Source organism: Chelon labrosus (assembly GCF_963514085.1).
Source record: "Chelon labrosus genome assembly, chromosome: 23".
Classification (NCBI taxonomy): domain Eukaryota; kingdom Metazoa; phylum Chordata; class Actinopteri; order Mugiliformes; family Mugilidae; genus Chelon; species Chelon labrosus.
In genome coordinates, this window is record NC_140356.1 from 3330546 (window position 1) to 3355428 (window position 24883).

The 24883-nt window shown below is 42.1% G+C and overlaps 1 protein-coding gene across 4 annotated transcripts in view; it reads right to left on the reverse strand.

The window, feature by feature from the left end:
• Positions 1–24883, reverse strand: part of osbpl8 (oxysterol binding protein-like 8) — a 95596-nt gene that overhangs the window by 13621 nt on the left and 57092 nt on the right. For all 4 annotated transcript variants that reach the window (XM_084573273.1, XM_084573272.1, XM_084573275.1 and 1 more), the window contains 5 exons: positions 7122–7195; positions 5788–5868; positions 5278–5379; positions 3365–3568; positions 612–696 (listed from right to left, as the gene is read on the reverse strand). In XM_084573273.1, coding sequence (XP_084429399.1) covers positions 612–696; positions 3365–3568; positions 5278–5379; positions 5788–5868; positions 7122–7195 — 546 coding nt within the window. The remainder of the gene's footprint in view (positions 1–611; positions 697–3364; positions 3569–5277; positions 5380–5787; positions 5869–7121; positions 7196–24883) is intronic.

Below are 24883 nucleotides of genomic sequence, written 5' to 3' on the forward strand. Positions count from 1 at the left end.
TGTGGCAGTCCTGCATTGAATCTTAGCTTCATGAAGGTTGTGGTGTTCAGCGTTAGTTTCAAATAACTGAAAGAGCTGTTGATTCAACAAGTGTTTCCATTTTGGACGCTGCAGTTTGCAGTAGTATTGAATTGTGTTGTACACATGTTTCTATTTATTTCGACAACTCCATTATAGGGAGTGTGCTTTTCAAAGGCACACACAAAAAGCAGCAAAATCAATGCAGCAGAACCACAGAAACTGTATTTTTGATGACATGCTTTCTTGTAAAAGACCAAGCACCTATGTTAGCAGTTTGGGTGGTGATTAGGGTGTGTTACTCTAATAATAACTATTGTAGCTTTGAAGTACTGTACAAAATATCTTTGTTTCTGCATCAAACAAACAGATAAATGATGCACACTGCACCAGATATCAAGGTGAGTGCCTCTTGCACAAATCGACGCACACTAGAAGATATAATCCAATATTATACTCCTACATTTGCATAATACAGGCATCAACAAACTAATGCCACTTTGTTGATGCCCATATTATGCAAATCTATGTGTTTTTGTCCTCCATCAGTCAGGAGTCAGAGAAATAGCTGTGAATGACAGCCTGTCTCTTACCATCAGACTCTGAGGCGGCACGGAAGATGAGGTGGCTGCTGGGTAACGGCTGCGTGATAGAGCCCACTGCTTCTCCTTTAGGACCCTGATAACAATGAGAGACAAGGGGAAGGAATACATGTTTAAAAACAATTACACTGTTAAAGGCTGATGTGGAGATTTTATTGGCTTCTTGAACCGTCTCCATTTCTTTTGAGACCCATGTTGTGATTTTCCTCGTTTCAACTCCAGTGTTCATATCTCCTTTTTTGTTTTTTAATCATTTATATATGCAAATAGATGAAATCTCAACTCCAGAGTACGTCATTATGCAAATGGATTATGAGAGGGGACGGAGGGCACAGATGCAGAGCGAGCGAAGTGCTTATTTCAATAGTGAAGAGGACAATGGGGAGAGCAGGGACGCTGTAATCTAAAACACGGGACAGATTAATTGTGATTCAAGCGTTTTCATAGAAAAACAAACAAAACGGACAAACACTTGAAGCGCGAGGTCAGTGATGAATACCAAATCACAGCCTGAGCAGTCGACTGAACAAAGCGGAAAATGCAGGAACAAATGGAGACTGTGCACTGCCAACTGGCCGGATGTATAATTTTCTGTGTCTGTCCTGAATTAAACTAGGATGTACTCTTAATTATACAGTCACCATCCCCATCTGGTTCACTATTTCAATGAACTGCAGGAGACAAAGGATTGTGTTTTTGATGCCTTTTCTCCCTAATTATCTGTTTGTGTTCGTTTTGTTTTGTTCGTCACTGGAGAGCAAAACAGTCTGCATCCTAATTCATGTGTCTGCGTAACAAACCGTTGGCACTATTCTCCTTCCCGGGTTTATTAATCTGATTAATAAGGTCAGACACTTTTTCCATAACAATATAGAGTAATCTGTTGTGATTAACATATTGAGAATATGCTTGTTTGTACTCATGTTGACAAAATGTCAAATGAGAGAACCGATACCATTCTAATGTAAATATTAAACTATAGCCAGCAGCCGATTAGCTTAGCTTAGCATAAAGGCTGAAAACAGAGAAAGAACTAGTGTGACCTCAAGTCTACATGGAATAAAATACAACGATAACACTTGTGTGGCTTCATATGGTTTCTGTGGATTATATACACCAATCAGGCATAACATTATGACCACTTTCCTAATATTGTGCAGGTCTCCCTTTTGCCTCCAATTCACAGAATGGACATGGGCCTTTTCTGAGGGTGTCCTGTGGTGTCTGGTAACAGAATGTTGTTAGTGGGGGCCTTGTGGTCATGTGGGTTGAGGGGAGGGGCCTCTGTGGATCATCCCACAGATACTTGATCAGTTTGGGATCTAGTGAATTTGGAGGCCAGGTCAACACCTTGTGCTGTTCTTCATGTTTTTTTTAGTTGTTCCTAAACTGTTTTTGTGTGTGTGTCTGTGTCAGGCTGCATCCTGCTGGGGATGGCTGCTGCCATCAAGGAGTGTCATTGCTATGGGGTGGGGGTGTCTGGTCTGGTCTAGGTGGGTGGTACATGTCTAAGTACCATCCACATGAATGCCAGGTCCAAAGAACATACCCAGCAGAACATTGAATTGTCACAAGATGGTCAATATTATTTACTTCTCCTGTCAGTGGTTATAATGCTGTGGCTGATTGGCATATATTCATATGGTTTAGAAAGATTTGGAGTTGTCTGTTTTATACATTGCTCTTTGTAATTATTAAACAAACAATGTGTTTTGAACTTATGATGTGGTGCAGTGATGTGTACAGTTGCCTCACAGCAAGAAGGTCAAAGGTCAGAAGCTGCCGGCCGGCTGAGGCCTTTCTTTGTCCGTGTGGGAGTTTTCTCCAGACATGCTTATTAGGTTAACTGGTGATTCTAAATTATTAGCCCTGTGATCAGCTTGCTAAGTGACAGCTGGGATAGGCTCCAGCCCCCAGCGAGTCTCCACAGGATAAATAGTAATACACAATATAAGAGACGGATATTAGCATGATCCACTGTTATTAGCGGTAAGCGAAGACACCCTGCTACTAATAAAAGCTTCGTGTGTAGCACATAGAGAATTATTTAAATTATCTCTTTTGTTGCTAACTCTTAGTAGAGTATTTTCCAAAATGTTACGGAATAGTAATGTTTCTGAGCTCTACACTTTATGTAGGTCATGGACTAGATGAAGTCACTGTTACACTTTCACAGGGAAAGGAATATGACAGACAGCTTTGAGGATTGAAAATATCCACTACAGGAGATAAATGGATATGTGCTGGTTCTTGTTTTTAGAGCAATACCCCATGCTTTTTCGTCTTCACTGGTCATTCTAAAATAACTGCACAAGAGGCAGTCTAGTTTTATTAAAGTGTCTTTTTGGCAGTGGTGTAACAGCAGTTTAATGTTACCCTTAATACTGTTGAAAAAATAATCAGGCTGGCACTTTAGTCATTAGAGATTCACGTCAGCGCCTTCTATTCCTTTCACTTGCTGACACGTCAGTACTTTGTAGCTGTGGCCATATACCTCTTAAGCTGCTGGGAGTGGTAAGATATTTCGATGACATTTTAGATTTGTTCCAAATCATTAATTGATGACGAGCATTGATGACTCATAAATGTGCTTTGTTAGATAACATTTTCTAAAGACGAATAGCTAAACATCCCCATTCAATAATACAAATGCTGAGAAACTACTTATGAAAGACATTGCAGAATTTACATGTGAGCCTCAGTGCTTGTGAAAGTCACAGATACATCTCCAGATATATTCTGACCTTGACGGCCCAGATGGATTGCTCCAGTGGGTGAAAGAGCTTGAAGCAGAAGCCGTCCTTCTTGGAGGGCCTCTCGATCAGCTCGCAGGCGTTGAGCAGCACCGTTCCCACCCATTGTCCGTTTTTGTGAGTTTTGTAGATGAGCAGGACGCCTGGTTTCAGCACACACCACAGCTTGGTCCAGCTCTTTAATGTGCCGCGGATCTGGAGGCACACGTTTACAGAGAAATGTCAAAGCGAAGTTACTTTCTGAGTAAGCTGAGCTCTGATTGCAGGAGGTTTAAATCCAGGTTGCATCGCACATTTAATGAGGAATTTCACAGATATTTTTCTCTCTAATCTCAAACTGGCACTCAACAAGATTTGAAAATAACGGCGCAGCAGGATATCATTTAGAACATTGTGACAGATCAAAGAGAGCTAATCCCCACGTGATCTCACGGGGAAGGAGATGTGAACAAAACTGCAGTGCAATGACTTGTGGTAAATCCACTGATCCACACACTAGCATAATAGTTGGCAGAAATGCAGAAGAAGAACTTGCTGTAACTTTGTAATTCAGAGACAATACGAGGAGAATAGAGGACAGATTTGAGCTGTTGGTTGGATGGTTGTCTGTCTCTCTGTGTTAGCCTTGCGATAGACTGGAGACCTGTCCAGGGTGTACCCTGCCTCTTGCTCAGTGACAACAGCTGGGATAGGCTCCAGCCCCCCCGCGACCCTCCAGAGGACAAGCGGTTACAGAAAATTGATGAATGAATATTTTTTCTGTTTTAATATCTGTCAGCATTAGTATGCTAACTAACATAGCCTACAGGGTGACAATGTTTACACTTACTGATGCCATAGATTCATTTCTCTTATACCATGGTCTGGGTGAATACTCGATTCTGATTGGCTGGAGGGTGTAGGTTAAAAAGTGATAATGTACACCTAGGAAAGACGTTCCGTCAAATTGCCTGATGACAGTTCTAAATTATTGCGCTGGCTCAAACGCTAGATGGTAACCATGGCAACGGAGACTCAACGTTATTTCACAGTTTATTCATCGCAACAGCAAGACAGACAAAACATGAGTGATTTTATCATTTCTTTTAACTTATTTGGTGAGTTTGACAACTTTGAAGACTGGGATGCAGCAGAAGAAAAAGAGAGAAGAGAATATGAAAAGAAAAAGGGGAAGCGACACAAGGAGGTGACACCGGAGGAATTGAACGAATTAGAGGATGACAAGGACGAGATAAACACAAAGAAAACGATTTAGGAAACTATCTGTGAACTTTGATTCTTTGAAACAAAATTTCGCATCATCCTCTGGACACACACAAGAAGCACTGGCGTTCTGAAATGATACTTCGTATCACATAACGTAAGGTTAAGCCATCATCTCACTTCCCATCACTGATCAACTGCTGCAGTCGGGTCGCTGTGGCCAACGCCTGCATACGGGCGATATTAAATAGTGCGCTCGACTTGTAAAAATAAAAAAACCCTCACGATTTTAACTCTAAAACACGTTAAAGTATTATTAATTGATTAAATATTTCTTTCTTTCGTAAGTGACCATGGTATAAGCGGGATAATGCCCTTCAAGGTGTCAATTAACAGAAATTAATGGCTTCGCGTCGGACGGTTCACGCCTCCGCGTCGTCCATTAATTTCTGTTAATGGACACCTCGTCGGGCATTATCCCTTACTCATTGATTATGGAGACAGATAAGTACACACATACTAATCAAGATTTTGAGTCCAAAATATGGAACTTGTTTTATATTAATCAGGGCATGATTCTCACTTTACCAGATATCGTGAACGCAAAAATGATTTGAGACAATGTTTTATAACAAGAGTAAGGACAAATAGCGACTCAAGCACATGTAGAGGAAGACAACTGATACTGTTGGTTGCCCCACCTTAAGCCAGTCAGCCATGACGATGACAGAGGGATCTGTGATGGTGCTGAGCAGCTCCTTGGTCGCCCTCTTCTTTTCCTCCCTGTAGTTCTTCTTCTGCACCTGCAGGGAGCAACACATCAGCTGTGAATGTTCATTTTCAAAAAAAACACGGCTTCTCACTGAATTCCATCCTGCAGCAAATAATAAAGAGTGAATTCACACTCCTCCGTGTCTCCGTTAGCACAGCACCTGGTGCTTTGATGAATATTTACATTTTATTTACCCCTTTAAACATAATCTATCCTGTGCTTATCCTGTTGTGGTGACACAGTAGTAAGAAATACACAGTATTTCATATATGATGACTTGCACCTTGTACACACAAACACTGTGAAATGATAGCGGTTGACAAGCTGCAGCATTTAAGACATAAGTAACACCGCCCCCAGTATTTTTAAGTCTTCTTGTGCCTGTGTTGAGAATTAGCATCCGGATACACCAGATCTAAGCTGCTTTAAGCTCACTTACCTTAAGGGACTCCTTCTTGGTGAGCTTTCCCCCAGACGCTGACACATCCTTGTCTGAGCCATTGTACAGCTTTGTTTCAGACTGTGGAAAGACAGGAAGAGAAAACAAGCCCGACAAAATAAAGATGGTTTAGCTCTGAACAATCAATATCTCTATTATTCTTAAATCTAGCCATGTTCACTATATTGTGAGCATACTGTCCAACAGTCCCCGGGAATTTTAGTGTGTTTAATGTTGAACTCGTGTAAGCTGCTCCGGATAGGAACATCCATTAAATGACTAAAAGTAATCTTGGCAACAAAATGTTCCCTCTAAATGACAATTCTATTACTAAAAATGTTATAATCATCAGAGATTACTGAACTGAGGACATTACATTAGCTTGATTCACAAATATATTAGGAAACAGCTGCAACTGTAATGGAAAACAACCTCAAGAGGAGATTGTCTTTTTCCTTGTGAGCTTGTTTGTGTCCCTGGTATCCCGACTTAGCTCAGTTAGTGAAATTAGACCTATAAATGCCAGTGCAGGTGAGTCTCTGCCAGATCCCTTCTCAAGCCAATTGGAGTGATTTAAAGTGGAGAGAGACGGGGAGTGTGTGTGTGTGTGTGTGTATGTGGATGCTACAGCAGAGTTATTTAAGGCCTTATATGCCCCCAGGAAGGTTTGAAGAAAGATGGAAGGCACACGTTAGTAAGCACCAAAGCTTAAATCTTAGCTTACAAATCTGTCTTTTATCCAGTAAACCCGCAGAGTTTCCTCTGACTGATTAGTGTGAAGATTGCTGGAAAAATGGCCATGGCTCTATTATGCTTCTTAGCAAGACAGTGGATGTTTTTGAAAGCGGAATCTAAAAGATGAAATGTCCACAGATCAGGATTCTCTCTGCTTGGGTTTCATGAAGCCTTGCTGATAAACTGTTTTTGAAACTCTGCAATGAAGACCTTGTCACATCCTCAGAAATTCCAACAAATACTTAACAGGATTCCCGCACGGTGAAGGCGCCTCTGCGGTGACTCAGACACCCACATTTACTGTGACAAACATATTTGACGCGGACCTCGACAGATAAGCTAGACGGGCCTCCTCCGCACTCAGCCGGCTTGAAAGAGGAGCCTCGTTTGAATTTTAGCCGATAAATGTTTGATGGGGTACAGTGTGTATGATTTGTGAGTCATCTCAATGTAGGCTATCTCACGCCGGAGGCAAAAGGAAAAGAAGACGTGCACTAATTCCCAGATTCTCTGATCTCATTACAACACGAGCACCAAAGCGCCCAATCATTCCTTCCAACCATCACAGCACATCAACCCAGAGGAGGGATTTTTCTTACCTTGCTCTTAGATATGGAATGTGAGTCCTCTTTCAAAGGCAGAGGCAAGAGGTCCTCCTTCCCTCTTTCGAAACCTGTAACAGATAAAAATTATAACATCAGGAAATGGACCTGGAAACTCGTCTGAGAAGCAGACAAGCAAAGTGCTGTCTACTTTCACTGCAGGTGCATGCTATACAGAAACAGGGCTTTCAATCAGAGAGGATACCGACAAGGGTTCCCAAGGCCTATCAGTGGCCTCCGCATGGCTTTCACAAAAAGACACTTTAAAGAGGCACTGTGGAGGAGGAGGGATTAGTGTGGACCTTTTCATTCCTCTAATCCTGTGATTTTCAAATGTCAACCGGGCACTCAATGGGACAACAATGAGTAGGAGTGCTCAGCTTAAACTGGTCCAAATCTTGTATAAGCAAGCTTTGGGATTTAATGGTGCTGGATGCAAGGGGAGAAAAAAAGGTAGTAGTGTTTTAAATGAGTGAAGAGCTGAAATGATAAGGTGACTGATCATTCAGTTGAACGGCAGAAATGAATGTGCAACTACTTGGTGAGTTTTGGATTATTTGGATGGTATTGCTGAAGCTTCGCCAGTGTGAGGACTTTCATCAAAACAAACACAAAATTGTTTTGTTACATGACAACTGAAGAAACTATGGGTGCTTTCACGCCTCGGTTGAAACAGGAACCGTTTTTCCACCAGGTCAGTTTGTTTGGGTCGGCGTGAACAAAGAAGTCACAGTCTGTCCTAGAACAAATCAACTGAGATGAGTCTGACTAGAGAGTGTGGTCTCAGCCCGCTTGCAATCTCCCGCCAGACCAGTTTCTTTGCAGTGTGAACACAAGTTACAAACAGATATGTGATCCGGCATTCCTTCCTCCGGCAGTTTACATGATGCATCTTTAGAAGAGTGTGTGCACTGTTGCATACCTGAAAGTGGTAGCTGCAGTGCACCTTCTGATCATACGTACGTACGTTTGTACATGCAGCCTAGATGCTTGATCAAACTGAACACTCTTCCCTGACATCTGCATGTGTCCCTGCATGTGGGATTTAGAAAACCAAGTATTTTCCCTATTTTTTTTTGTTTTTTTTTTCCTCGAGTTGTAGTCTTAATCATTTCAGGCCTGGTAGATTCAGGGACACCTGTGGTTACACATTACAGAATTCGAAGAGCAGCAAAGTATTGAGAAGGTAATTTTAGTAAAGCAAGATAATTCACTGATCACTAATTAAATTATCGTTAATTATTTAATTATCTGGTTAAATCAGACCTTATTGGGAGATGACTTCGGGTACTTCAGGTTTTTTCTCCACCAGAGCAGGGTCAGAACCAGTGCCAAACCTCAAACCAGTTCATCACCTTCCGACAGCTAAAGAACCAGCTCTTGGTCCGAAATAAACAAAACACTGCCTCCAGAGTGGCATTTAAACTTTGCTGGGTAGGAAGCATCGACTTAAGAATCTAGTCTGCCTAATCCTAAGCAAAAGGAAAAGCTTCAGTATGGATGCTAAATCCAAGCAGCAGAGCGGCTCCATCAGCGTGACTACCGCTGTCTTGTTCAGAAACAGGGATCTAAAACAAATCTTTCCAAATACTTCCCAAATACCTCTTAAACAAAAAGAAAGAAAAGGAGGACTGCTTTTCATACTCATTCAGAATTTGCTGCTTTTGTCCTTTTAATAATTGTAAAGCATATGTCTGTCTTTGGGCTTAAAAAAGTTACATTTTACAAATGTATCAAAAGAAGTCAACGGTTAAAATAATTTGTTTGCAGCCCCTCATTTGCTGTCTGTGCTTTTATTTCCGCTTTCATGACTCCTCCTGCACTTTTTTCAAGTCCAAACGTCTGACTAGCCAACCGGAATCCCGTTACATAATGTCAGTCACAGGAGCACACTGTCCTTCAAAGCAACTGATAGTAAGCCAAAGGATCTGGAAGGCAACAGTGCTACAGGTGCTTAATCAGCACTGAGCTCAAATGTTAAGATAAATTGGAGGTTCCCGGTTTCAATCTGCAGCTTGGCTGGAACAGTGTGGGCGTGAGAAGTGGATCTGAAACAAAGAAATGTCAATTCAGACCATCACCTTTGCTGAAATGTATCTTTGCTTCTATAAATGGCAAAATGAGCAAGATAAAAACTTCCCTGTCTTCATCTGAGCTCCAATTCTAGTTTCTAAACTCAGCAACAGATCCCCCGTTGAGATCATAGCAGCTGGTGACACCGGCGGTCTCAAGGTGACAGAGATCCTATAAATATTTTAAAGGTTCTGTCTCCTATCTAAAGGTCTTCAGTATTCAGCTGTGAGTGTGAAGGAACAACTGCCTGGTTTCATTTCCAGATGAGGTATTTGCCATTAGGGAAAGTGTCTTATGTTACCATTCCTTTTGCTTTTGTAAAGAAAAATACAGTGGCATTCTTTTTAGATACTGTTGCTGCATACTTCGGTTTTATTCTGCAGTCACCTTGGATGTCTGGATTTTCTGTGCATCCACAGGTCAACAACCATTCACTCAGAGGAGATGCATGCTTAGCTTGGTCATGACCACTTACTGTAGCTACTTCAGAGACCTCGTGAAAAAATTAAATAAGTTAAACTTCCTACCCCTTACATAAAAGATTCCAGTGACCAGCAGTAGCTCATTCACACAAATGAAGTCCATATAAATCATATCAACTTATTTTTATTGATTATCATTAAGGCTGTATAATTGTGACAGAAGCACAATGCAATGTAAGTCTAAATGATTTAAAGCTCTCAATAAGCTATCACAGGGACACACATCAAGAAAACAGGGCCACTTAATATGTCTATCCAGCTTCACGAGTGCTGCCTTATTAGTTTCAATGCTGGTCTGGTTTCAGACGTACATTAGACGTCTCACCAGGCCATCTGTGCCTCCTTGACAAGAACATCTCCATGCCAACTTCAGCTGGGAAACAACGCAAAGGCAATTCACCCTCTAGGGCAAGCCACAAGAGGCTGCATCGTTCCTTTCTCCCATCTCAACTCAGAGAGAGGAAATAGGAAAAGATTACAGACTAATTAAGCTAATAAAAATCATATAAAGCCCAGTGTTTGCACGAGAAAATAATGTTGCTTCGAGCTGTTCTTAAAGTAACACGCTAGATTTTTTTTTAACCCTTCCGTCATCAAACATTTAACAAAATCAAGAGTTTGATAATGCTAAAAAATTGTGATCAGCTGGTTATTTGACTATGGTAAATACCAATCAGACTAAAGTAGAATCAAATCTATTGTTAGACTTTCAAGTAGAAGCATGATAACTGAATAACTGAACTCATTAATGTACAAGCTTATTAGTCAACCAATTTACAATCAAGGTCAGATAAAATGAATGTGGTCCACGTGATGAAGTGTCCCATTTTAATCTGAAACACTTAAAGGTGCCACTTCTCTATTCGCCTCAGTGTGTTACCATGGCACGAGTACAGACAGCACAATACAAGGACAATCGTCTAACTAGCATAACAAGATAGACACTTTAAGTAAATGAAATGAAATGAACCATAATTAAATTAAACAGTCATGGCTAGTGGCAGAACAGAGCAGAAACTGTAGCAGAAAAGTTAACTTGGCTGAAAAACGGAAGTTTATTCATGATGTAAAATAAGGAAATTATAAATGGACGTTGCTACAGCGGTGGAAAAAACTACATTCTTGACGGTTTCAATATGTCGGTTCTCAGCATTGTCGGTTCTCAGCATTGTCGGTTCTCAGCATTGTCGGTTTACGCTTTGAAACAGAGCTTTTGAAAATGACCAACACCAACAGCACTCATGCATCCTAAACCATGACACCGTCATGCTTGACAGTAGGTACTGTACATGCTGGAGGTAATGCTTCGCCTGGCCTTCTACGTACCCTCACATTAGCAGGAGGAAGATAAAGCTGGAAACTGGACTCATCTGACCACAGAATCTCCAGTTCCTGACTGCGCCAGGCTAACCTCTGTCTCTCATTGATCAGGGGTTTCTTGACAGCCTTGTAGGACCTTAAGCCATGATCTAAAAGTCGGCCACGTACAGTGCGGGTGGAACACTGGACACAGTTTGGTTTGACAACTGCTGCCGAAGCTCCTGTGATGTCATTCGGCAGTTTTCCCTGCACATGCAGGTCAGGATGCGGTCATTTCTTGCTGAGGAAACACTTGGACGCGCAGATCTTGGTTTGTCTTCCAAGCTGTTCGACTGTATTTCTGCAGAATGTATCCAACTGCTGAAGGACTGCATCTGCACTTCCTGGCTATCTGTCAGTAGCTGTACCCTTCCTGGCTGAGAATCTGTATCTTCAGGCGTGTTTCCTCCGTTAGGTTCCTTGTTTTAGCCATTTTGGTCTCTGAAGAACTTTCAAATGTGTTGGCTTTACATAGACACAAAACTGACTACAGGTTGTTCAAATCATGTGTAATTAGTCATAACTAGTCTTGGACAGGCACTCTGAACCTCTTCTTCATTACCAGAAGCCTTGATGATCTAAAATTATCCAACAGGTTTTGAAGCATCATTCATGTGGAATCTAAACAGCCCACATGAACTCAATAATAACAGTACCTTGGTTTACGAATGGGCTTAGCACGGAGCGTTGCAATATCATTTTGACAAGTCTTCCTTCGCCTTAGGACAATGACAAAGATTTAAGGCTAAAAAAAAAATTAAGAAAAAGGAATCTGGAATGTGTATTTCACACACAGTAGAAATGTGTGAGTGTGCTTTAGTGTTGGCACACATTTCTTTGTTTTCAGCATGAAGGATTCTTCACACAGTGGGAGGTGTCAAAGCACAGCTTAGCAGGCTGATGAAATGAAAGACATTGAACGTATCCAGGCCTGCTGTAGTATACTTAACATGAGAAGTGCCTTTCCTTGGAAATTAGCTTTAATAAATGGAATCATAGACATAATTTGGATTTTTGACAAGAATTTACAAAAAAAAAATAATTCTTACTGTCAAAGTGAAAACTGTTTCAACATACAATAAGTGACGGCGCAAGTATTCTCCCCTTTTAAGTGACCTAATTCAACAGAGGTCCAGACAACTGGTGCTAGAAGTCTCACAATTAGTCTAATGGACGTCACTCGAGTGCGGTCGTTGTGTCTCAAGTGGCTGCAATATGAAGGTCAAGCCATAGGTTAACCAGTATTCCTGGCTACAGTTAAGCCATAGAGACAATCATCCCCACAGTGAAGCATGGTGGAGGCAGCATCATAATGCGGAGATGCTTCTCAGAGAACTACGACTTTGGAGAAGATTTATTTTTCCAGCAACACAAAAACCAAAAGCATACAGCGAAAGCCAAACAGGCAGAGTTTACCAACAACAAGGTGAATGCTCTGGAGTCAAAGCCAAGATTTCTATATGAGATATATATAATACAAAATCTTTGGTTGAACTTGGAAATTTCTGTTCATCCAGGAGCCCTGTGCAACCTGACAGAACAGTATTGCATGCTTCAGATGTTCAAGCTTGATTGAGACCCATCCACAGAGAATAAGTGATGTGATTACGGCCAAAAGAGCACCATTTAAATATTGACTACAGAAGAAGGGTCGCCAGAAATGAACACTTTTGTATTACACATTTTGAATTAATTTGCATATAACTTATTGATAATAATTCCATTTATAAAAGAAACAAAAGGGGTAAAACATCCAATGGGATGAATACTTTAACACTAAGTATTGTAGGCTATACAAGCACTACAGCAGCATTACAAAACGCTTCTGCTGTGTATTTCCTCAGTGGACTGAATGTGTTCTCCTTTAAGAGGGAAAGCTTCAAGAAATAAGTCAGAAGGGTGAAAATCAGTTGGCAATTTTGGTTTCTGTTACCCTGTAATGATGACACTGTTCACAGATGCCACTGGGGCTGACAAGGTCAGTGCCCAGTCTCACAGCAGAGCTCTGCTGTGCCCATCTGCTAATCAACTCATCCAAAATCAATGCCCTCTGGTGTCCTTTTTGTTTCTAGATTAATGTCACATCATTAGGGTACTGAGCCTTGACATTTCCACTGCCTCCTATCCATAACTGCTCATTATAAGTGAGGTGCTCCCTGACTGCCGGGAAAATACAATTGCATTTCTGGAAGATGGTCCAAAAAAAATAGTTGGAGCTCTGCCACACTGATGCTCATTTAAACGCTCAAAGATTTTAATATTTAATGTGGCTGCAAGAGGAAACACAACCTTCAGTTTGTCTTACCTCAATGAGGCCATACATATTCTGAACTGTTCCAAGTAAACTACTTGATAGGAAGTTCAAACTGAAAGGACTAAAATGATAGGAAATGAAAAGGATATGTTAGAATTGGGAGGAGGAAAAGACCATACTTTTGAAGAAGGTAAAACAATTGACAAATTATTTGCCTCGATGCAAACGTCTACCATATATCTTTTCATGTCCAAATCTACCCCTAGCTCTATCTGGATGAATGTCAGAGGCTGTGTGTTCATGTCTATGGCTGAAGTTGTGGGAGACTCACGCCCCACTGCAGTGTGTCTGGGGTATTTGCCTTTTAAAAAAAAAAAAAAAAACACTGGAGCTGCAGTGATCTCATTCTGCATCACGGATCACAGACAAGAGAGAGAAAGAGAGCGAGAGAAAGAATAAAGGGACTGAAAAAGTAAATAGACTGAGGCAGGAAGAGCTGTCTGCTGTTAGACTGAAAGTCTTTCCATGTCTTCAACACGCCACACAGAATGAAAACAATCAATATCACCTGAAGCACAATATGCATCGCATGACAGGCACAATAATGGAGATGAAAGTGAGACTAAAACAATAAATAACACTCCATTAAATTCTTTCTTCTTCCTCATATTAACAGCTCCTCTAGTAATGTAGTTTCACTGAGGTACCGTGTCAGTGTTCCTATGATTGACGGACTTGTTTTTAAATGGAAGCAAAGGAAAATGATCACCGTATCCTTATATCCATGTAGAAGTAAGTCTGAACCTGAAAACATCAATTGATAAACATGATTCGATCGCTGTAGACGCTCAGTGTTGAGACACTGCAATCACTTCTCATCCCGGTCATGTTTAATGCATCGCTGAAGCTGCCTCTCCTTCAAAAAGGAGCTGTTCTTCATTGCAGGTACCTGCAACACCACACGTCAACCCACACGGATTAAAAACAGGTTCAATTAAAGCGAAAACTCCCTCAAAACAATCCAATCTTCCAGCTTTTCTCTAAACTGCTTAAAAACAACAACGACGTACGGCTGCTTTGACGGGGTTTGCTCAATTTTGTAGGAAATATGGAGGCTGCCATGGCAACAGGTGAGCTGAGAACAACATAACGGAGGGAGAAGCTTTCAGCCAAGTTACTCTTCAATTTTAGGAGGCAAATTGCCCGAGTGTTTGCTACTGTGGGAAACTTGCCATAGCAACAGCATCTCTACTCTTTTGGCTGAGAATTGTGAGGACTGGTTGGCTGGTCCACCACAGGGAACAGATATGGAAATTGGAAAATGACTGATGAGCAGTCTACATATGAACCAGATTCATTTTATTTACTATAATATAGTGTGTGTGTGTGCGCACATCTGCCCAGTATTAGCATAAAGCCCACCCAAACGATTTGATTGGCCCCACCCATCTTTGCTGGAGCAGGATTACTTCCTAATGTAGTGGTTCAAGACCAACTTTCACAAACATTTGTGGAGGAGGAAAGTTGGTGTGGCTTCCAGGCTGGGGTTTAGCCAAACAAATATGCTATTTGTACTGCCATTGGACATAATATTGATTAATCTACCAACATCGGACACTGATGACTGATGAAATCATCAGGAGGTTGTTTTTGGACCTTGGAAAGCCTCTCAAAAGCCACAGAGGACCACATTTATTCATTTAGTGAGGCTAAATTAAAATTATAAATGTCATTTAAGGTATCATTTGCTACAGTAGTAATCCACTTCTTCTCGATAATCTTATCTTCATGAGCCTTGGCGACACAGATCGTTCAAACATGCAGTATGTCAAGTCATGCTGACCTCAGGTTGAGCTGCAATTCTACCTAATTATGGACCACAAGGGTACAGCTTTTTCCACTTGCTTATTAGTTTTGCCAAGGCCCCACTTGCAACCTCCAAATCGATTTCCTTTGCGGTCTTTCCCTAGCTACGGAGCAGACAACAGTAAACAATACTGCTCGAAGTACATCACCACAGACAAGGGGGAATTCATTTTGAATTCTTAGTAGTAGATATTAGGCAGCAATTCTAGAAAATAACAAATACAAGGTTATAGTGACAGGTATCATTCAGTCAAGTCTCATCCTGATCTCTGTGCCTTATTCTTGGCTTTGAAACCTGCTTCTTATGCAGCCTGTCAGCGTACTGCACGAACAAACACAGCAACTGAGATGAAGTGGCCCAGTCCACGACGTAAAACGTTGGTGAGAGAAAGTGCATTATCTTTTAGAGGGGTGATATTTCAAACAGGATGTGGCTGCATGGGAGAGAGAGAGAGAGAGAGAGCGCGCGAGAGAGGCATTAGGCTGCTTGTAGCTCCTGTTTTGTGTTGGCCATCCACTTATATTTCACTTGCTGAATTCATGGGCACTGTCGGATACTGGGCTGTTCCTTAGCCCTTTGTAAAGTAGGGGTTGGACATGGAAGTGTTTGCTAAGGAAATAGCAGAAAAGATACCCGTAAATTTAGACATCACAGTGAAATGTATACCACAAGCCAAGCGACAATGTCAGGCAGGTTCAAGCTAATGACCATTTCACTCACAGGAGTCACTCCGTTGGGAACTAATTATGATGCAGCAAAGATTGGTCGGGCTCATCAAATCAATTGGGTAGGTTTTATGCAGCGACGGACCGCAATGTAGTCATGCATGTCATCTGAGGTAAACTGATGCAGATATAGCATCAAGCATCAAGTATCCCAAACTGTCAGCTGTAACAAAATCTGCCATCCAGATTGATTACACAAGCTTACACAATGTCGTATATTTGAGTTTTGTGTATGATTTTTACCATCATTTAATCAGTCAGTGATTGGGTCTAAAAAAAATTAAACATAATTGTGGAGAAAATGTCCCTCACAGCTACAAATGGTGACGCCTTCCAACTGCTTTTGTTGTGGTTCCACTACAGCTTAAGGTATAGTGTCGCGGCATGTTGACGGCGTAGCTATGGTGTAGGATGTCGCGCTGTTGGAAGCATTTATACCTGTGTGCTGGTGTGTAATTAAGCCACTGCGCAGGGTCTGGAGCTACGTCATAGCTACGCCGTCAGTGCGCCGTGGTACTGTAAATAATTTACGCATTACTTAAGACAAAGCGACGGGGCAAATTCTCAAATTTAAGAGGATCATCAATCAAAGCAAACATTCTGCTTGACAAACAACTTAATAATTTAGCTCTTCTGGGTTTCTGAAAGTACTGAACCTGAAAATCGAAAAGATATCTAGCTCCAGTCTGAAAGGCTAGAGAGAATTCATCTACTGGCAAGTGTAACAACAAAGAGGAGCCTCTGACAGCATACAAACAAAAACTGAGTCATCAACCATCCATGAGCCGCTTTCTGTGCAACGCAGCCTCAGAGTCGTGCGTGTAGAAAAGAAAAAAAAACGGAGATAGATAAATTAAGAGAATGGAAAAAATTCATAGAAAGTGAGTTAATCCAACCTGTCTGCACCAGCTGTCTCCTACTGTGTCTCTCAAAGCCGGCGCCTGCTAGCACAATGTCTAAAATAGGGATGAATGGAGCCGAGGCTGGGAGCTGGTGTGAGAAACACCGCGATTCAGACCACGTCTTGAGATATTTGTATGGCTGATGGAGATGCTAGTTTAGAGGGCAAAGCAGAGGGCTAGCGGGGAAAAAAAGGTCACCAGACAAAATCCCCAGACACGGAAAGGCCAGAGGAGAGAAAAACGATGCATGTTATTTTCATTCTAAACCGTTATTGACTGAGCTGCGCAAAGGAGAAGAGGAACGAGGCTGTATCAGGTTGAGAAAGGCTCAACTGCCGCATGAAAGCGTGGCAGTGTGTTCCTGAAAAAAAACATTTGTGCACAGTCAGCCTTTACCGGATTAATAAAAGTTTAAAAACAGTCATCCGCAAAGGTGGAGCAGAGGAAATCCACTCCCTCAAAATCTCAACCGGCTGCCAGCTGTCTGCCTCCAGGTTTGTGTTCCTTTCAGCAGGACGAACAATGGGAAGATCACGCGGGCAGCGGTTTTTGCAAATGAACGCTAAACTGATTTAATCCTAAATGTTCCGTGGGATTAGGTGTACCTCTTAAAATGAGGATTATCGCAGCACTTTCATAGAGGTATCATTGGAGCTGGTGTATGTCACAAGCAGCAGGGCTGAGGCTTGAGCTCTGCCTCTGCAGTGTGCACCCTCCTGTTCAGATGCTAACATCTGTTTTGTACTAAAACTGGAGGGGGAGAGGGAGCGTCCTTGAAGCAAGACATTAACAAACATTAAGGACACTATATGTACTCATGCTGTTCCTTAGAACAATAAATGTCCCACCTCCTCCTGAGGGTTGAGATCGTAACAGTTAAAGTGATATTCAGTGTTTACCCCTCAGGTTGGTTCATCTGGGCTGCTGTGAACAATCACACTCGGTTCTGTAAATGAAATGGACTAAGCTGGGCCATGATAGAGAAGGTGGTCTTACCCCGGTTCATTTACAGTATAAACACACGTTAACCTCAGATCAATACAACTACCTTATAAAACCTAATAGTTTACTGGATGGGTCTTTGGAAAAGTTTGCACCCAACAGAAGAGTGTCAGAGCAGCACCTCCTAATCATATATACTGCACATAAACGTTGTTTTCTACACGTAGCCTAGATACTCGATCAAACTGAACACGTTCTTCAATTACAGAGCACTTGTACATGAGCCACAGAACAGCATCAAATGCTAGTACCAGCCTTTGCCCCATTTCAATTTGATTATTTCCTGAATTCCTATTTTTTCCAATGACAAAACTGTTTGCAACAATGTAGTGTTGAGGACGTGTCAGAAATTTGTCTTTATTGCCATGTGAGCATGAACTTAACTAAGGTTCAATGCAACATTACTACAATATGGAACCAAATACTTCCTGAATCAGAACAAAATATAGGTGTCAAAACACTCCAACTTGTCTGTGAAGGTTCTCAGTCATCCAGGTCATGGTATATCCAAAGAACAAAGCTCAAACAAGGGCAACTGGTTTTTTAGGGTTTTTTTGAAGACATTTCAACCAAGGAGCTTCTTAAATTCTAAAAGACTGATAGGGAGTTTTATTAACATCTGTGAGGTGGTGCCCACCTGAAATTCCACGACTAGGGCCTGCCAGATATTCACCTGTAATTGTGGGAATTTGTTTTGATCATGTTTTCTTCTAGTTCATCATTTGGGTTGGGCTATCAGTGCAACTTGTTGAGCGTCTTACACATAGCAAAGATGGTTTTTGATTTTGTGTTTTGGCTTTTAATTTGAAATCAGGTATTGTTAGCGTCCGTGTTTACTAGCTGGTCGTCTTCTTTACTGCCTTTATTGGCACACGTCAGCAAGAACAGTGTATTTCAACTGAAGTGTTTGCAGGGTGATTAAACCAAGTATGAAACCAGTTCTAGTCAGAGAACAATTCTGTATCCTTCCGAAACTTGTGATATTGCAGTGACTGGTAAGGTGTGGTTGACGTGAGAAAAAATGTCATGTCATGTTTTCTTTTTTTTTCAGCCTGCCTTAGCCTAGTTCATTTCACACATAAACGCCGTTAACAAATTTCTAAAGATAGGTACGGAAGAACACGTTGATCCTTGCCTGTGTTTAAACAAGTGGTGCATTCAGATGAACTGATATGAAGGTTTTTCTTACAACTTACTTCGAGACACATTGACATGAACAATGTGCTTTTTGTATCAGGAAGTTTAGGGCGGTAAAATACGTTAGTCACACTGACAAACCTCACCCAGAACTAGACTTAAGACTTTCTCTGGAATTGTGTAGCCCCAAATCAGTCCAAACTAATTTGTGCTGGTCACAAGGACTCATTTAATTTTTTGAATCAAAACACCCCCCACAGTAGAGAACTACTATTTGTTACACACTATCTTCATAGCACTATTATGAGAAACTAAGCAATCCTAAGGTGAAACTACGTGGTCTACTAACGGGTCTGCAACACTTCCTAAGAGACTCCAATTCATTGTAGACCCACCTGGCAACGAGATGGGTGACAGCTCGTTATAGCCCCCGAAGGAGGCATTGCGGATGAGTTTGCGTCCGTCCGGGTGTGGCGGTCGAAGTGATGCTGTCCCGCCGCACGTGGAGAAACGGCGGCGACTCAGCAGGCCCTCCTCCTTCATCATGGGGCCGGTGGGAGACCCCTCAGGAGGGGGTAAGGAAACTCAAAGGTGGACGGCCGCGGGGTATCTGGGTAACCGTTCGATCCGTCCCACGCGGCTAGTGTGCGAGCAAATAAACCAAGAGACCAACACACACAGAGAGTAGCTCAGATAGGAGGCGCTGAAGCAGTGCGGCGTGCTGCTGCTTTCCTCTACGCTTCCTCCAGCCGACTGCTCCCTTTCTCCCAACACACTCTCTCTCTGCTCTGCGAGTGTGTATGAAAGCAGCAGCCTGTAAGTACTTAATAACGAATAAGCTGAGCCCCTCCTACTCACTCTCCTCTGGATGGGTGGGGGAGCTGTGTCTTAGCTTCAAAATAACCATGTTCCACATCACATCTTTCACTTGAGCTCAGTCACTTGCTACATTTTCATTCATTATTTCAGATCCAAAGAGACACTTCACTGCTTTTCAGCCTTACTTCAGTGGATTAGTCATTGCGGCTGGTATGTCTCTGACGTCTGCGATCCTAGTTAATATTTTCCAAGTACTGCTCCGGCTGAATTTAGTTTCATCACTCTATACTCTCATATCAGTGGGTCATGGAAAAAGATAAGAATGTTTTTCCTCTATAACAGCATCCATGGAAGTTGGAAATAATTCCACATTTATTTATTTATTTATTTATTTATTAACAGGTTTGTATGAGTGATAACAGTTAAGTCAATGGAACAAGCAGAAGAAGAAGCTCAAGCTGCTACTGATAATCAAGCTAGTGGCTCAGGTCAGAGCTAACAGTTTAGCACCAGGTTCACACTGATGCCGACTAAAACCAAGCCACTATTAACCGCCGAATGGAGCGTTGCTAAATTTCATTACAATACTAATATTTTGCTTAACTGCAATGTTGCTGGGTGGCTACATAGTTAAAATGCAAATCTTTCCCATTCAAGAGATAATATCTTATCACTTGGTCAAAACGGTGACCAAGCCTAACACCCAATAAAACAGATCAGAATGTGGTGTCTGTGGAGACACAAGTCACAAACTGTACTGTATCATAATCCATTACCTGGCAGAGTTCTTTCTGCCAGAGACTCTACGGAGAGATAACTTTAAACAAGCTGATGGTGGCAACCATTTGGATTACTGGGACGTGAGGTGGAAAAAAAACACCCCTGCAATTTTCAGTTGCAAGCAAAAAGAGCTAAACATATCTTTGGGATTTCCCCTTTAAATCTGAAGCAAAATGTTGACAGCAGGGAATTAGAGCCCACTCAGCTATCTTTTGGTTAGATAACATAATGTTTAGCGGCAGATGGAGTTGTCATAGATCTGTAGATATAAAATTGCTCTTCTCTCTGCACTGCAACAGTTACTTGAGGAAGCGTTTTGGATGTACAAAGCACGATGACTGTTTAGCTCACGATGAACAAACTGAAATATCTGAAAATAAATCGAATCGGGACCTTGTGAATCAGGAACTCAGTAACATTTCCCAGCTCTACGAGAATGTCTGTCCCGACAAAGCAGAATCGTGATTTTGGCTCTTTAAGGAACAAATTTCTGGATCAGTATGACTGGCTCTGAAGAGGTTGTCGGGTTAATGACCTATTAAAACCACAGGTAGTAAGCATGACGACATTAACAGCAGTGAAATGACCCTTTAAGATGACGTTGTGACTTTTCATCGTCTTTCTAACCACACTAGTACATACAGCTTGTAAACTGTGACTGCAATGAAGACACGAGTCATCAGACTACACACGCACACAAGCACATAACAGAAGCTCTATGGAGGACAGAAGGAAGTGTGTTGTCACATCATTGCTCAGATGACCTGCTGTTAGTCCCAGATGTACCCCAGGAAAACAAGTTAACTAAGAACACAGACTGTCTGGACCTACAAATAGCGAGGAAAATATTAACTTAATCAATCAGAATCTAAATATATTCCAAGAAAGGCACATATTTATTATTTTCAGCATTCACGCCTGGAGATTTAGAAAGAAGAGCTCCAGCTTGGTAAGCACAGGTCAATGAATGCTGCATTGAAAAGTGCATGTCTCCTGAATATAGTTAAATAGTGCTGACACCAAATGCACTGCCTGCGAACAAGCAGGTGACGTCAACCGTAAAACGCTTTGTTGGCAGTGAAGCACTTAGGACACTATTTTCTATAAATGTTACGTCATTTATAGTACAAATCCAGCTGTACTTTTTTTTAAATAAACGTGGCTGAAACCAGACAAAAGGCCAATATTTTTAGACCCATTTGAATATAATTGCATTAATTCATTTCTTTCACACACACTGCGTATCGATGACACATGAAGGCCACAAAAGATGATTCAGCTCTTCACACAGCAAGGACGCAACAAGTGGCTGCTTTACCTGAACAGGAATGAACAGTCTTGAATTAGGTCTTATCTCTGAAACCGAATCTGCGAGACACATCGTCGGACACCCTCATGTTCCTTTCAGCTAACCTGTCCCATTTAAGCTGTCATTTTTGTCACTTCCAAAACATTCTGCGGGCTTTTTGCCAAGCCTCGCAACTAACTGTCCATGAAGACGTTTTATTCAACACAGATTGTATGGTAGCGTCATGGAGTCAAAGTTACCCAGACAATCTGGTGACCGTTTACGTCACTGCGTCCAAAGGACTATAAATATTCTGTGACTGAAACTGTCAAGGGTTCTATTTACAATAAACACCAGTTTGACTCACAATTAGAGCGGTCAACCGTGTAGCCCAAAACAACTGTCCCTGAGGTGACTGACCAATCTACAAGTGATAAATCTGCCTCTCTATCTGCTCAAATGTGCTTTAATTAATACAGGTAATTAGATGCTCTCCATGTATTATTCTGATCTCAAACCTAATTAACCTGCTTGCAGGGAAAATGTCCAATTCTGCTGGTCCAATGGCATTTGAGAGGCACTTGAAAAGCATATTCTAAAATTAGCCATCATCTAGGTCATTTTTCTGAGTCATTTCCATTAAGGTGGGACTTGCTAATCAGAAGTGACTCTCAAAGAGCTTAACCACACCACATTCACCAAAGAAACACACAGCCAGTGCACTCAGCGTCAGGCAGGGTACTGCACTAATGTCAATTAGCATTTCTTTATTTCTGCTTATGGCCTCCCTTTGTCCTTTGGATCAAAGTTGACAGCAGTCCTTTGTAAATATGTGCTTCACATTTTGTCTTTTACGAGCACAATGTGAGATCTTTGTCGTCACTGGCTGGATGGAGTTACTCATGCACCACATCTACCTGCTCCAGTACTCAACAGTGTGCCTCATGCGTATCAGGTGAACTGGTGTCAGGTACAAGGAGTGCTGGAGGAGCTGCCGAAGAGGCCGGTACGGAGTTGAATGAGGAGTTATGGTTATGACGTGTGACAGTAATCACTGGTGGAGCCTAAATTATTGCTAGACATTCTCAAGGATTACCTTCTTTACTAGCAATGCTGCCAGCGGTGTGGCCAGAATCGGTCAGGCCCTGGAGCGGAGTTATTCTCCATCATGTCTTCCCGTCCTCCTGTATTTTCACGGCGTCTTCATTATCTGCGGTGCATATCTCCGCTGTCAAACCTTGTGCCTCCTAGCGCTCGGGCCAGCGGTGTGGCCAGAATCGGTCAGTTGTCCTACCACTTTAGGCAGAACGTGATTTATCCCAACAAATACTGAGCGGATGGTCATGAAAACTGAAAATGCCAGTGGTGCCCAGAAGCTGATAACCTAATAACCTTGATGATGAACAGACTTTGCCTCTGAGGCCACCGTGACATGTGTGGTTTTGAGTGAGAATCACAAAGGATATTTCAGTCCCCCTCAGGATGAAACATAATATCTTTAATTAATTTAATTTCATCTAGTGCAAGTTAACAAGTTAACACAGAAGTATAAACTGCCTATAAGACCAAGATAACCAATATACTAATGATATCATTACTAGTACGGGCATTGTGCAGTATTGTGTAGGATTGTGGTTTCGTCCCTTTCAGGGACCCACTTCCGCATCAGTATGAATGGCTCTAAAGAAGTGAAGAGGTTGTAGGGTTAATGAACTACAAATGTCCACCATGACTATCCACATTAACAGTGAAACGTCCTTTTAAATTACTGTATTCTCAGCCACACCAATCCCTTCTAATGTATTCAACACTGTAAAATCATCCCTGGCTGTACTTGTGCTCAATGTTGCTTAGCATATGTTAGCAAGCTCTCACAATCAGATGGTCAACATCAGCATGTTAGTGCCATTACGGTAAGCATCTTAGCACAGGGATGTTAGCATTTAGCTCACTGCTACTGTGCCAAAGGAGCGACTAAGACTCTTAGCTTTGTTTATCCAGAGTAGATTCGCTACTAAATAAATTACAGCGAATGAACTCGGAGAAATGTCCATTAAGAAAAGGAGATCAAGTATTTTTGACAGGATAGTGAAGGCTGAAAAACTGCCTCAAGAGTCACTTGTGAGACTAAATATTTTCCGGCCCAATCGGCGCACAGTCACTCAAGAACTGCATTTCACCTGATGCCACACAGCGCAAGTGATACACATACCGCAGACAGCAGGTCACATGCAGACCAACATCTATAGCCTTACATAAAGGCTGGGAGACCCTGTAAGCCTGGGATTAGCCTTGGAACAAAGAAGCTTTTTAAAAACTCTGGCCTATGGGCATGTTCTGCTGCACAACTCTCTGTTGTACTCACTGCAAGAAGATCCAAAACGTAAGGGTCCAGTTTCAGTCCACATTAAAACCTCGGTGAGTAATGTTGGTGCAAACTCCCTTCTGTCCTCATGAGAGCAACCTCAAATAGAAAATGCACACGCACTAAAGCACAACAACACGAACGCAACAGATCAGTCAGTGACAAGCACGTGGAGTTTATGTGACTGCTTTTTCTCAACCGAACACCAACAACCACCACCTACACAGTTGCGCTACCTTTACAGTACTACTTAATACTGTACCTTGCGCTAACACGTCAAAGAAAATATCCCAAGGTCAAGTGCTGACAGCAGTTTAAGTCCCCCGATTCATGCTCAAATCAATCCTGCTTTCCACCAAAGTGCTGTCAGTCCAGACAAGCCTCCGGTTTCAGAGCAGAGCTCAGGCCCTGGAGCGGAGTTATTCTCCATCATGTCTTCCCGTCCTCCTGTATTTTCACGGCGTCTTCATTATCTGCGGTGCATATCTCCGCTGTCAAACCTTGTGCCTCCTAGCGCTCGGGCCTCCCGGGGCTCAGCCACTCATTGGATGAGAGCGTAAGAGGAAGAAGGGACAGTGGATTGGCAGTGGCTGAGGATGCAGATAAGACCGGCCCCCTCTGTGCTGTTAACCCCGTCTGGCAGGGCATAATCCCTGCGGCTGAGCTTAAATCCGCGCTGACCCCACCTGCTCTCGAGCTCTTGCAC